Source organism: Rhinoderma darwinii, chromosome 11 (assembly GCF_050947455.1).
Source record: "Rhinoderma darwinii isolate aRhiDar2 chromosome 11, aRhiDar2.hap1, whole genome shotgun sequence".
Lineage (NCBI taxonomy): Eukaryota > Metazoa > Chordata > Amphibia > Anura > Rhinodermatidae > Rhinoderma > Rhinoderma darwinii.
The window spans coordinates 57,194,491-57,208,116 of NC_134697.1; the positions used below are offsets into that span (position 1 = coordinate 57,194,491).

The 13,626-nt window shown below is 40.0% G+C and overlaps 1 protein-coding gene across 1 annotated transcript in view; it reads left to right on the top strand.

The window, feature by feature from the left end:
* Positions 1-13,626, top strand: part of ADAMTS14 (ADAM metallopeptidase with thrombospondin type 1 motif 14) — a 118,403-nt gene that overhangs the window by 89,597 nt on the left and 15,180 nt on the right. The window contains exons 13-19 of the mRNA XM_075842728.1: positions 392-525; positions 4,014-4,137; positions 5,211-5,294; positions 8,331-8,494; positions 10,024-10,189; positions 10,677-10,809; positions 11,885-12,092. Of these exons, the coding sequence (XP_075698843.1) occupies positions 392-525; positions 4,014-4,137; positions 5,211-5,294; positions 8,331-8,494; positions 10,024-10,189; positions 10,677-10,809; positions 11,885-12,092 (1,013 nt within the window). The remainder of the gene's footprint in view (positions 1-391; positions 526-4,013; positions 4,138-5,210; positions 5,295-8,330; positions 8,495-10,023; positions 10,190-10,676; positions 10,810-11,884; positions 12,093-13,626) is intronic.

Genomic DNA, 13,626 nt, shown 5'->3' on the forward strand with positions numbered 1-13,626 from the left:
TTGCAATTCAATGTTTCTGATTACAATTTGGAAAATATCAGGGGCAGTCTGGATGTTCCCATAGAAATATATATATATTTTTTTAACCAAAGATCTGCTGTGACCATTTTGAACAACTGACTAACTGTGAAATGACATAAGAATATTTCGGACAATTAGCTTGTTAGCCACGTGTTATCCAGGATATAATGGTAAAAGTGTGTTATTCTTCCCATTAGTCAACTATTGCACAATGATTGTACAACTAGCTGAATTCCATAAAGAATAACCAGATAACTTAAGATCTCTAACTCCTGTATAGAAGAAAAAAAGAATGCAAATATACATATTTTCTTCATTCCTTTATGGCTGTTTACATATATTCTTGACACCAATCTACTTTACTTTACAGATGCACAGAAATGTGAACTTATATGCCAGTCTAAGGAAACGGGAGATGTGGTTTTGATGAATCAGGTGGTTCATGATGGTACCCGTTGTAGCTACAAAGACCCTTATAGTGTCTGTGCTAGAGGAGATTGTGTGGTATGTGCTCATCGTATTAAATGTATCATATTAAAAAAATTATCCATAACATCTGCATTAAAAACTTAAAAATTATGTTTTGGGATGTATACACACGTAGGATGTTACTTTGCCTTGCTCTTCTGGTACATCTGCAATGGTTTGTACTCTGAAAGCATCTATGACTAGGGTTTGTTGATCCCATTTAGACGCAAATTGGCTTTAAATAAGAATAATATGCATTCAAGAACTCATGTAAGGTGCCGTATGCACAGAGATATTCTCCCCTGCTAGCAATGCTTCTAGGGGAGTAAACCTCCATACATACAGAGTCCGATAGAGCATTCCATTTTTTTATATGGGAATTTTTCATATTGGATTCTGACGGAATCCTACAAAAAAAAAACACATTTGTGTGTCCGTATGAAACTGGAGGCAAACAGAGGTACAGTTGAAGCCCTCTATGCATCTCTTTGGGAACCCTATTAGGGCTTAGGAGTGGTATTTTATGTGTGTGACAATGCTATCTGCATCACCACTCACACTTCTTGACTTAATGATCTACCTATCTATGCCAAGGAAGCCTGGATGACATTAAATTATCCTTATGTTTATCCGCAATTTACACTGCCTAATTCTCGGACAAACAAGCACTCATATAATGCTCGTTCCCGATAATTGCCCTGTGTAATCGACCTAAATGCATAAACTTTTATAGTTGCCGGCAGCACATCTCGGTGTGTAAACAGGGAGATGTACTGCCGACAGTGGCAAAGCTATAGGGGTCGCAATGAGCCCCCTTTGCCACACAGCGCTGACCGCGCTGGTCCCGCTTCCAACACAACAGCACAAACTGGAAGAGAAGGATCTACCCCAACTGTCGTGGGAACGGGGATAGGTAAGTAATTATGTTATTATTTTTCTATTAGGTACATACATATGGGGGCATTATACTGGGTATGGGAGGGGCTCATATGGTAGCTGATAAGGGGGCATTATACTGTATTGGGGGCATTATACTGTATAGGGCAGCTATGGGGGGGCATTATACTGTGTGGGACAGCTATGGGGGCATTATACTGTGTGGGACAGCTTTGGGGGCATTATACTGTATGGGGCAGCCATGGGGGGCATTAAACGGTATGGGGCATTATACTGTATGGGGTAGCCATGGGGGGCATTAAACTGTATGGGGCATTATACTGTATGGGGCAGCTATGGGGGCATTATACTGTATGGAGGGCATTATACTGTATGGGGCAGCTATGGGGCATTATACTGTATGGGGCATTAAACTGCATGGGGCAGCTATGGGAGCATTATACTGTATTTGGGCATTATACTGTATAGGGCAGCTGTGGGGGCATTATACTGTATGGGGGGCATTATACTGTATGGGACAGCTATGGGGGCATTACACTGTATGGGGGCATTATAGTATATGAGGCATTATACTGTATGGAGCAGCTATGGGGGGCATTATACTATATGGGGGCATTATACTTTATGTGGCAGCTATGGGTGTCAATATACTGTGGGGTCTTTATACTGTAGGGTCAGCTATGGGGGCATTATACTGTGGTGGTCAGCTATGGGGGGGCATTATACTGTGGTGGTTAGCTATGGGGGGCATTATACTGTGTGGGGGGCAGCTATGGAGGGAGCATTATACTGGGTGTGGGCAACTATGGGGGGCATTATACTGTGTGGGGGCAGTTATGAGGGACATTATACTGTGCGGGCAGCTATGGAGGGCATTATACTGTGGGGGCATTCATGGGTTCTGTCGGGCAAGGCAGCTTGGCATAGGCAAGCGCAGGGGTCTGGTGGTGTTGGGGAGGGGTAGGGGGGCCCAAGCTGAATTCTTGCACCAGGGCCCATGAGCCTTTAGCTACGCCCCTGGCTGCCGACATGATAAAACTGTATGGGGATGAGCGATTGGAGTAACGAGCATTTATACATAGTTCCTTGTGAAAGGAGCAAACGAGCGCCGATCAACGAGCTGTCTCGCCGGGCCGTGTAATAGATCCTTAATACTTTCTAATAGCAAAAAGTAAAGCCACAAAAATGCCCATATGTTCCACACTAGCAGCAATATCTGTATCCTTCCGTAGATTCTTTTTATTCCTGCCTACACGTTTTTTTTTAGCCCTACATGCACCTACCTATGCTAAGCCCTATCTATCCACTCGTAAACAGGAGAGATGCCAAAGTGTGCCCCATAAAACAGTAAAGATGCCAGAGAGTGTTCCCAAAGTAGTACATCAGTCTGAGAGTACCCCCATAAACAGTGCAAATGCCATAGTGCCGCCATAAACAGCAGTGCCTGCAAGATTGTAATCCCATGTATAACCTGGGTGGCAGATTGCTCTGCTCCTACTCATACTTATTCCCACGCCGTCTATGAGGATGTTAGGTGTGAGCCGCCTCTTACATGCCCTGTCCTCCATTTGCTGCAGCCTGGAGCTGAAGTAATCTCTGAGGATGCTGTTGCCGCCGCAGGTGGAGGCACAATTGTGTCTGCATCGTAAGAATCAGATACAATTGAATATGGTGCAATCTGGACCATTAATCGAACAATTTCCTCAGTTCGGCTTGATGCAGTAAATGCGGTGGATTCCAAGACACTGCTCAGATTTGGTACAAATCTAAATAAATAGAATTCCTAAAGACTTAACTCTGCATCCACTGAGATTACTAAGAATATCACGAGTGTGGAAATTTCCAATGGAGCTATTCCTAATTCCTCTCCCACACATGGGTCTTGTAGTCATAGCACTGGTTGTATAGACAGGGAATCTGTTTGCTGGTGTTTATTATAGCACAGTCATTGGTGGAGAATGATCGCACTGATAAATATTCACTTCTACATACATACGTGTGTCCTCATGTGACCTTTGTTTTCTGGGTAGAATACAGAGTCCAAATTAAAGTTCATATCTGCTTTTGAGGGAAATCCCACTAAGAACTTGTCATTTATATTTATGGCTATGCAAATGTTATACAAAATATTAATTACAGGCTATTGTGTTATTGTAACACTCAGTTGCCACCTTGAGGATGAATGGGTATGTTATTGCTCCAGATCTACTAAATTGTCAAGTAAACAAACATTTCAACTTTTTAACTTCTAGATTTACTTTATCTCCTATGTTCCATAATATATTAGGAAATGTACTGCCAAAATAGGGGCACTTTTTCGTTTGGAAACCATGTACCTATTAGTGCACGTATTAATATTATGTCAGTGAATATTTTTTCCTGCACAAAAGATATGTTTCCTTCCATCCTAAATCATTACATGATGTTTTTTGCACCTTCAATGAGTTACTAACATGAGATGTAATATACAGCAAATATGTTTTTGTGTCAACAAAGCATGTCTAGTATCTTTCTGCAGAACAGGTAAAGTTTTAATATTACCTTATCCCCCAGAACTGTTTACACAGGTTCTTTATCTACCGGATTTGTCTAATAGAGGGCTCTTGTCTTGTTACCTTATATTACAGAACTTCGGATGTGACAAGGAAATTGGCTCTCTGAAGGAAGATGATAAGTGTGGGGTTTGCGGAGGTGACAATTCTCATTGTCGGACAGTGAAGGGAACATTAGTCAAGTCACCGAAGCTGTCTGGTAAGAAAATGTATTTCACAGTTCCCTTTTAGTTTGTGCAATGACATATTGGAGGGGTGCGTGGCGGGGCTAAGAATGTCAAGTGTGTGGCAGTAAGTGGGACACTACCATATTTAGCACAATCCTAGGACACAATGCTACAGTCCCTTTGTGGTTGGCAGTGGGGGCTGTTGGGCTGGAGTTATATAAGGGCTCTGTGTCTGCCCCTTTAAAAGAGAATCTGTCTCCAGTTTATTAATTTCCTATCTCCTAACTAATCTAATAGGCGCTTTGCTGCTAACTACAGTGTGATTTGTTTTAAAAAAACATTTATAATTTTATCAGTTATGTTCATACTTATACATATGATAACTTGGCTCTAATAGACAAATATGAGGTTACATTTTATTTTCACTCTGGGCGGTGTAATGTTTTCTGTATGACGGTGTCCAATCAGCATACAAGTCTCCTCTTCACAGCCCAGCCTGATCTCAGCTTCAATCACGAGATCACGATGTGTTGCCACTTCCGGCCTCAGGTCCTTCACCACAACGACTCAGCGGTACTCCATGAAGACGGTCCCTACATCGCCTCCAGCCATGACGGGCGACTCTCATCCACAGACATGCTGCTTGGTTTTGGTGGCATATGAAAGACCCTAATCTTTCTTATGGCACCAGGATCGCAGCTCTAGCTGTGACACAACCGGACGTATCACCAGTTGAATACACAGTCGGAAATGGAAGCTGTATACTATATGATCACTCTGTTGCTGGGCTGGGAAGGGGGAGAAGCTGTATGCGGATTGGACAGCGTCATACAGAAAACATTACACCCCCCCCCCCCAGAGTGAAATAAAAAGAGTAACCTCCCATTTGGCAAGTATAGCCAAATTAGCATATTTAGAAAATTTTTTCATAACTTTGCAAATAAAAAATGTTTTTGAAAAAAAATTACACTGTAGTTATCAGAATCATAGGAGATAGGGAATTAATAAACTTATGAGAGTCTCTTTAAAGTGATGACTATACAGTGACTTTGTATATTTCTATGTTACACAGATTTATGACGATGTTCATTCATTTTTATTGCAGCTGGTGTTTTAAAAATGTTTGAGATTCCAGCAGGAGCCAGGCACATACAAATAGAAGAGACAGAAGTATCTTCTAACAATCTTGGTAAGAGGATCCAATTACTGTGAAAACTTAAAGTCTATGAACACCTTTCAGATCATATATATATATATATATATATATATATAAAATTATGTATCCATGTGATTGGTGCAACATCCTAAATACATTTTATGAAAAAATATTTTTACTTTTTGAGATACAGCTGCTTTGTATCCTGTATACGGAGCAGCTGTATAATTTGCTAAGACCTGAATCCATCAGGTCTGCGCAACTGACGGGTTCAGTGTCAGCGGGTCCTGAGTGTCTCTGACATGCAGGATCCACCTGTAATCTATCACATCTAAGTAATGAACGTAGATGTGATCGGTAACAGCTACATTCTCCGTATCAGGATCCCGTGGACCTGACTGATTCAGGTTTCAGCGCACTATACAGCTGCTCTGTATACAGAATACAAAAGCAGCTGTATCTCAAAAAGTACCAATTATTTTTAATAAAATGTATTTAAGAAGTTGCACCAATCACACGGATATAATTTTATTTAAAAAAAACAAACAAACAGAAAAACAACAATGTCAAAGGTGTTCATAGCCTTTAAAACACTTGCTTATTTACTTAAATGTAATGTTTACAGACGCAACGCTTTGGTTTATCGGCACATTTTTTACAGATTTAAAATTTAAATGTTTACAATTCTAAAAGTTCAAGGATAAATATAAGGGTAATGGAGCTCTTTTAACCCCTTCCCGCCGCAGCCCTTTTTCAGATTTTCATTTTCATTTTTTCCTCCCCACATTCCAAAAGCCATAACTTCTTTATTTTTCCGTCGATATAGTCCTATGAGGGCTTTATTTTTGCGGGACGAGTTGTAGTTTTTCGTAGCACCATTTATTTTGCCATATAATGTACTAGGAAACAGGAAACAAAATAATTTGTGGGGTAGAAAATGAAAAAAACAGCGATTCTTCCATGTTTTTTTGCGCAACATTTTTGCGAAATTCACTGTGCAATTAAAATAACATGTTAACTTTATTCTGTGGGTCAATACGATTACGGCAATACCAAATATATATAGTTTTTTCTACATTTTACTACTTTTACAAGTAAAAACCTAAGTGTAAAAAAGAAAATGTATTTTGTGTCGCCAAATTCCGAGAGCCATAACTTTTTTATTTTTCCGTCGATTAAGTGGTATGAGGGCTTATTTTTCGCGAGATAGGCTGTAGTTTTTAATAATACCATTTTGGTGTACATGCGACGTTTTGATCATTTTTACGGCGTTCACCGTGCGAGTTAAATAATGATATATTGTAATAGTTCAGACTTTTAGGGACGCAGCGATTCCAATTATGTTTATTTTATTATTTTTTTACTATGCTCTAGGGGGAAAATGGGAATAGGGTTTTTTTTTAAACTTTTTTTATTAGTCTCCCTAGGGGACTTCAACCAGCGATCATTAGATTGCTTGCACGATATACTGCAATACTAATGTATTGCAGTATATCGTGATTCTGAAAGGCATCTATTAAGCCCTGCTGGAGTCAGGGCTTAATAGGTGCACAAAGATGGCGGACCTGGGGGCCTTCATTAGGCCCCCAGGCAGCCATAGCAACCATCGCCTCCCGCGATTGCATTGCGGGGAGGGGGGCGTGATGAGCTGTTAGAGGTTTCGCTCCCTCTTTCTAACGATTTTAATGCTGTGGTCGCTATGGACTGCAGCATTTAACGAGTTAAACGAGTGGGATCGCGCTTGAGCATGATGCCGCTCGTTACTCTGAAGTGTCGGCTATGGATACCTCAAATGTCGGGAAGGGGTTAAAGGAAAAATGGAGGTACCATAGAGATGTAATGACAGATTTACTAAAAATTCTAACATTTGGACAGCTTAAAATCACACTAGATGCATCAAATGTACTACAGTGGCTCATGCTGGATGATTAATTTGGCACATCTATAAACAATTATGTATACTTTATACCAAAATTTGGGTGCAATTTCATGCCCTTTTCTGCTAAGTCATGCCCGCTTGTCGAGTGAGTAGCAAAAAGTGTCTAAAGTACTATAAATATAGAGCATGGAGTGCGCTCCAGAATTCTGGCGCATTTAGCTTAGTAAACCTGCTCTATGAAGAGAAGAGAGAAAGGCTAGGTGAGCTGAAATATTGCAATCAGTTGAATAAATAGATTATGAATTTTGAGAGCTCTCCCACCTGCTCTTCTTTACATAGCCATTGAGTTAAATACAAACAAAACTGTGGGAGGAATCCTCCAGCTCACCTTCAGGTTTTCTGCGCTCTGCGCCCGGATCTCCGTGACGGCTCACGGTATTGAATGCAGGAAAACAAAAGAACAGAGGATCCAGCGCGGTTAGTTAAAATAGAACATTGTTCCAATTTTATTTGGAGTATTAAAACAAAGTCGGTCCCGAGTGTTGTACTTAGGGATAGATAGAAAGGTGCCTACGCGTTTCAGACGCACACCACGTGGCTTTTTCCCATGAGGAAGGACGTGGTGTGTGTCTGAAACGCGTAGGCACCTTTCTATCTATCTCTAAGTACAACACTCGGGACCGACTTTGTTTTAATACTCCAAATAAAATTGGAACAATGTTCTATTTTAACTAACCGCGCTGGATCCTCTGTTCTTTTGTTTTCCTGCATTGAGTTAAATAATAACATTCTGGCTCCCTGCAGCCACCACTAGGGGGAGCTTTAGACAGATTATTAAATCTAAGGGAAGATGTATAAACCAGCATGCAGTAAGCTCCCCCTAGTGGTGGCTACAAACTGCCTGAAATTTATGTTTTAACTCTATGCCTGTGTGAAAGGAGCTCTGACATTTAAAAATACATTATGAAATAAATGAGTAGTTTTGAACCTAAAAATATAATATTCACAGTTCACATAGTGCACAATATTTTTCTCTACGTATAGGTCACTGGTTGTATGGCCTTAAGACCCAGCTACTAGATACTTGCTGGAAAGACCAGAAAAAATGCAGATATAAACATGGTACACTTAGCTTAAAAATTATTTGAACTAACACATTTCATGTGTTTCATTGTGTGGTATTCTTACAGCTATTAAAAACCAAGTGAGTGGAAATTTCATTCTGAATGTTAAAGGCAAAGATAATAAATCAAGAACTTTTATAGAAATGGGTTTGGAGTGGGAATACACTGTTGAAGATGGAAAGAAAACTGTGAAAACCACTGGACCATTGCATGAGCCTATTGCATTCTTGGTAAGATACATTTGCCACTTTTCTTGCAGATAATCGACTTTATCACTACAATAAGATATGATTTGTTTTTTACTGCACCGTGTACTTCTGTCTACACCTTGTACAAAGTCACTGGGGATCTAACAGGAGTCCTTATGTGGCACTGAGCCAGGGGCCCATATATGTGCAACCAAGGGCCCTTTAAATAAGGTGGTCCACTGCCTCTAATGATATGCTTCCCACTATCTATTGCGTTGAATTCAAGGGACTGGGATAATTATTTTTAGGGCTTACAATCCATGAATTGCAATCCACCAGAGGGAATGGCTTATATGTGAGGTGCAGTATGATTAGCCATTGGAGTGAAAGGGGCACATATATTAATCTTGAGCAAAGGCCCAACGTAGTCTGTATCTAACATTTCATGGAAGACAGAGGTGCTGTTGTTTGAAAGGCAGAAAGACCAGACTATAGATCAGTACTGAAATGAAATGATCTTATGTACAATAACATAAATAGAATGGTTTATGAAATTCTCAGAAATTTGTACTTGTTATTCTTAAATTTTATCAATTTTGAGTTGGTATATTTAGGCTTTAAAAATATACGCAGACGACCTGCAAAACACGAGTTGCTTGCCCTGTATTTGGTTGCAAATGTAGAGACATCTTACGTCCTAAGTGCCTGCAGCAAATCTACTTCAGCTTATCCATAGCCGGCAATACCCACAAAAATGCTGCATTCTTTTAATCATATACGATGTATGTTACGAATAGCAGCATCAAAGCAATTCCCTAACAAACATGACTTCAAGCAGCTGAATCACTATCAATATTGGACATTATGGGAGGAGAATCTGTGTTTGGCCTCATGCACGTGACGGTGCATCTGCGGCCGTACACTATCTGCAATTGTGGATAGTATAAAACACATGATATCCTATGGGCCAATGCACACGACTGTGATTTCCACGGTCTGGGCTCATTGAAATTAATGCACATCTTGTGTGTTCACGGCCCGTGATTGCGGACAGCCCGCGGACGAGACTCTGCTGCCTGTCCATGCCGTATTCACGGACCGTGCACACATTTGCTGATGTGTGCATGAGGCCTTACTGTGTGAAACATGACATTTTTATTTATGTTTATACATTGTTTTTATTTTTGTATTTGGCCATAATTAAGGCAAAATTATATCATTTAAAGTGAACCACTGGGCAAAAAATATATTTTGCCCTGCTTAGAACTAACCTCATAGTCCCAAAACCTTTTCTTCGAAAGAATATTTATTTATGTGAAATCTCTGCATTATGTTTTTCGTGGGGGCAATAGATTTTTTTTAAACTTTTAAATTGCTGCTAATTTGGGCAAAATGTAAATTTTCAATTATACCTTAACTATGCTCTATATAAAGTTTATTGTTGACATTTTTGAAAGTGCCAAAACTTAGTTTAGCCCAGCTTATTAATTTATACTTGATCTTTTATTACAGTTTTTCTATGCATGTTCTTGGGAATGGGTCTATCATGATGTTGTCTTGTTGCCTTCAAGGTTGTGCCCCAAGATGAGGAGCTAAAGAGCAGCCTAACATACAAATATATTATTCATGAAGACCTTTTACCAATGATTGGTAACAATAATGTTCTACTTGAGGAGATGGATTCTTATGAATGGGCACTGAAAAGCTGGTCCCAGTGTTCCAAAGCATGTGGCGGAGGTGAGAAAAATGCCCCTTCCCATGTACATAAGGCATCTGAACAAACTGTGTACCATCATTGAAAAAAAAGAAAAATAATTGTCGTGGAAAAAAGTCGTGAGATAACCTAGTGTCTAGAGTGGGGGTCTATGCTTGACGTAGCTTCCTTTGTTGGCTAAAGCAGGCCATACAGATTGTGTATTTTAATGGGAGAGTAAATAAAGATAGCCATTGGATGGACGGTCCCTCTATAACCTCAACATACTCTGACAGGACATTTAACAAGAGTTCAAAGAGTTCACAATACCAGACAGTCTTTAATTGGTAAGAGGACAGATTTGGGAAGATTTTTTTTTTTGTTTTCAGCGATTCCTGTTCAAGTACCACAGTGAATGGTTGCATGGATGGTAACCCAGCATAAAGGCCAATAAACAGTAACAACAACTCCACATCATGTAACATTGTGAAAACTTTTTGAATCACATATCTTTATTGTCATGCCTTACAGGTATCCAGTATACAAAGTATGGATGTCGGAGAAAGAGTGACAACAGGATGCTCCAACGTACCCTATGTGACAACAACAAAAAGCCAAAGCCTATTCGCAAACGGTGCAATTTGCATGAATGCTCCCAGCCAGGGTATGAACAAGTTAGTAACTTGATCCTAAAAGTACTGAATTCATTAATATCATTTTGGATATAACAAAGTGAGCACCACTTGACAACACTGGAGATTTTAGTACATTGTAATATCAGTTCCTATAGACCAGCAAATAAATTATAAATAACCTATTGCAAAAGAAAATGTTACATTTCAAGCTTAGTACCAGGTATCATCAGTACTGTAGTTCAGAGCGGTTATAAATAATACACACTTATTCCATAACACTTCAAAGGAATTGCCCCAACTAGACAACGCCCTTTGCCAGGGCAGCTACAGTCTCAATTAGCTGATCACAATGGTGGAGCTTCTAAGAACCTCCGCAATCAACGGATATCACCAGGTGTAGCGCTGGGCAATAGCATATTTCCCCTGTGGTGGAAATCAATTATCCCATGGCCACCCATTCTCATAAATGGCCGACCATGTAATACATGGCCATGTAGTGTCCTCCAGAGCAGGAGCTACGTTTTTTAGTGGCTCTGTGCTCTGGCTAGTAGAGAGGAGGCCGAAGGTGATACCTTCCCTCCCCTATAGCCTCCATATACCCTAATGGAGACCATGAAAAGGGGTTGTCCAGTCGAGACAAGATTTTAAGACCAAAAGAGAATTAATGTGAACTATTATTTTTATATAGTATACATTTTCTAGCAAATTATTATACTTTATTTCTTTTAACATTAAACCATTTATGATTTGTACATTTTTTGTGGCACTTCAACATTTTTCTCATTTATTCATTCTGTGATTTGTGTTAAATGCTCATTTGCATGCAGTTTTTAATGGACAGCTTTATTTAGGTTACCTCATTGCATCTGGTTATCATCATTGCTTTCTAAAGCTTGTACAGAAAGGATATTAGACTCACTGACGTTTTGTTTCCATCTTGCTAAGCTGCCCAAATTAATCATAGAATGACTAGGTCTAAATTCAGAGATGTATTATACATTTATTTATGTACCTTGTGCTGTTTTGTAACCATTCTGCATAATACTACCAGTATTCCAAAACTGAAATGGAGTTCCAAAATCAAAGATTTGTCTCCTCCTGTAGATGGGTAGCAGATGAGTGGGGACCTTGCAGCAAAACGTGTGGCAAACTGGGTGTCCAAACCAGACTAGTCCAATGTCTCCAGCACCTGCAAAATGGCACCAATCGCACTGTACATACAAAATACTGTACTGCTGAACGGCCAGAACCAAGGAGGCCATGCAACCGCATACCATGTCCTGCACAGTGGAGAACAGGGGCTTGGTCACAGGTTAGTCCTTCTACAGTGACACCATGCCTCGGTCATTAAGAAAGTAGATTTACTGAGCAAATTAAGAATTGTGGAATAGCAGCAAAAAAAAATTCTTGAATAAATGTACTCCTTACAAGGCAAGGATTTTACCAATGGGACCTCTTTCTAGTGCTAGCTTTACATCACTATGGCCAATCCTGAGACAGGAAGGCTTTCATCTTGTCCACCCACCATCCCTTTGTAGAACAAAGTGGCAGAGGGAAGCTTTTGTTACCCACTTACGTTTTTTTGCTAACATTGTGGTGCGTGTGTGGTGGGGACCTGAGACCAAATCATCATGGACCTCATAACCATGGCAGGGAATGTCTCTATTGTACATATCCTGTTTATCGCTTACTATATAAGACTTCTCAAGTGTCCTATCTGAACAATTAGACTATTCACACAGCTAATTTAGTTCATGCTTTAATATTTTTAACAATGTCCTGTTTACAGATAATGTCTATTTCCGACAGAATGCATATTAATATGTTAATTTTTCCAGTCAAGGCGATTTTCCCACAAAGAACATATATTGACCTATCTACAGGATAGGTGATAAATGTATCATCGCTGCCAACCCCACACCGATCACTAGAAGGGGGATCCTGAGCCACTCCGTTCCAATCGTGAAGTGAGGACCATTTTGAATGGAGTGGCGGTTGCACATATGCCCTGCTGATCCATTCTGCATAAGCCCCTCACTGCATCAATAGTGGTGAAGTGTGAGACATCATTCAAATCGCGACAAATCATGGCAATATTACATAGTGTTACAACTTATTTTAGCAACCAGAGATACATAAACCCGTCTGTGACTTTCCAACATATTGTTAGAAAGGATTAGAGATAAGTCTTCAGTACATAGCAGAAAACAGTTCTTTAGATTGCAAATGGCAAAGGCATTGATAGTCTTTTGCAAGCATTGCCGTGATCCCCGTCAATAGCTAAAATAGCAGCGACCATAGGAAAAATCATGTCTCTTCACCTCCACTCAGCTTTCATTGAGCGACTGCATCGTTGGCCATTGATTATATGTCTTCAATGAGAAAACTACTTGAATGTAGTCATAGGAGCAGAACGACGAAAATACCGAATCCGTTGCATGGCGGACACCAATGGCAGCCGACGTAACCCATTGACTTTAATGGGTTCCGTCGGGTTTCTCCCATGTGTCCGTCGTTTCACTGAAGTTGGGCTATTTTGTCCAGCATTTTTGACCAGATCTGCGACTGAGGCTCCTAACAAAGCCTCCGACACAGATGTGAACAAAGCCTTAGACATCTACAGATGTGTAATTTCCTCTCTGACGTCAAAGGTGCTTTACTACATGTAAGTGTATGGAAGTAAATATTTAGTTCAAAAAACATTTCTGGAAAAAACGAAGTGTACATATGCAGCCTGTGGTGCCAAACATGTGCTTTTCATTTATACTGTATATATTTTTTGTATTTGTTTATGAGACTCAAGGGAGGTTGTGGTGCATCTGCTGTCTGTTTGCAAGAAGCCAGTG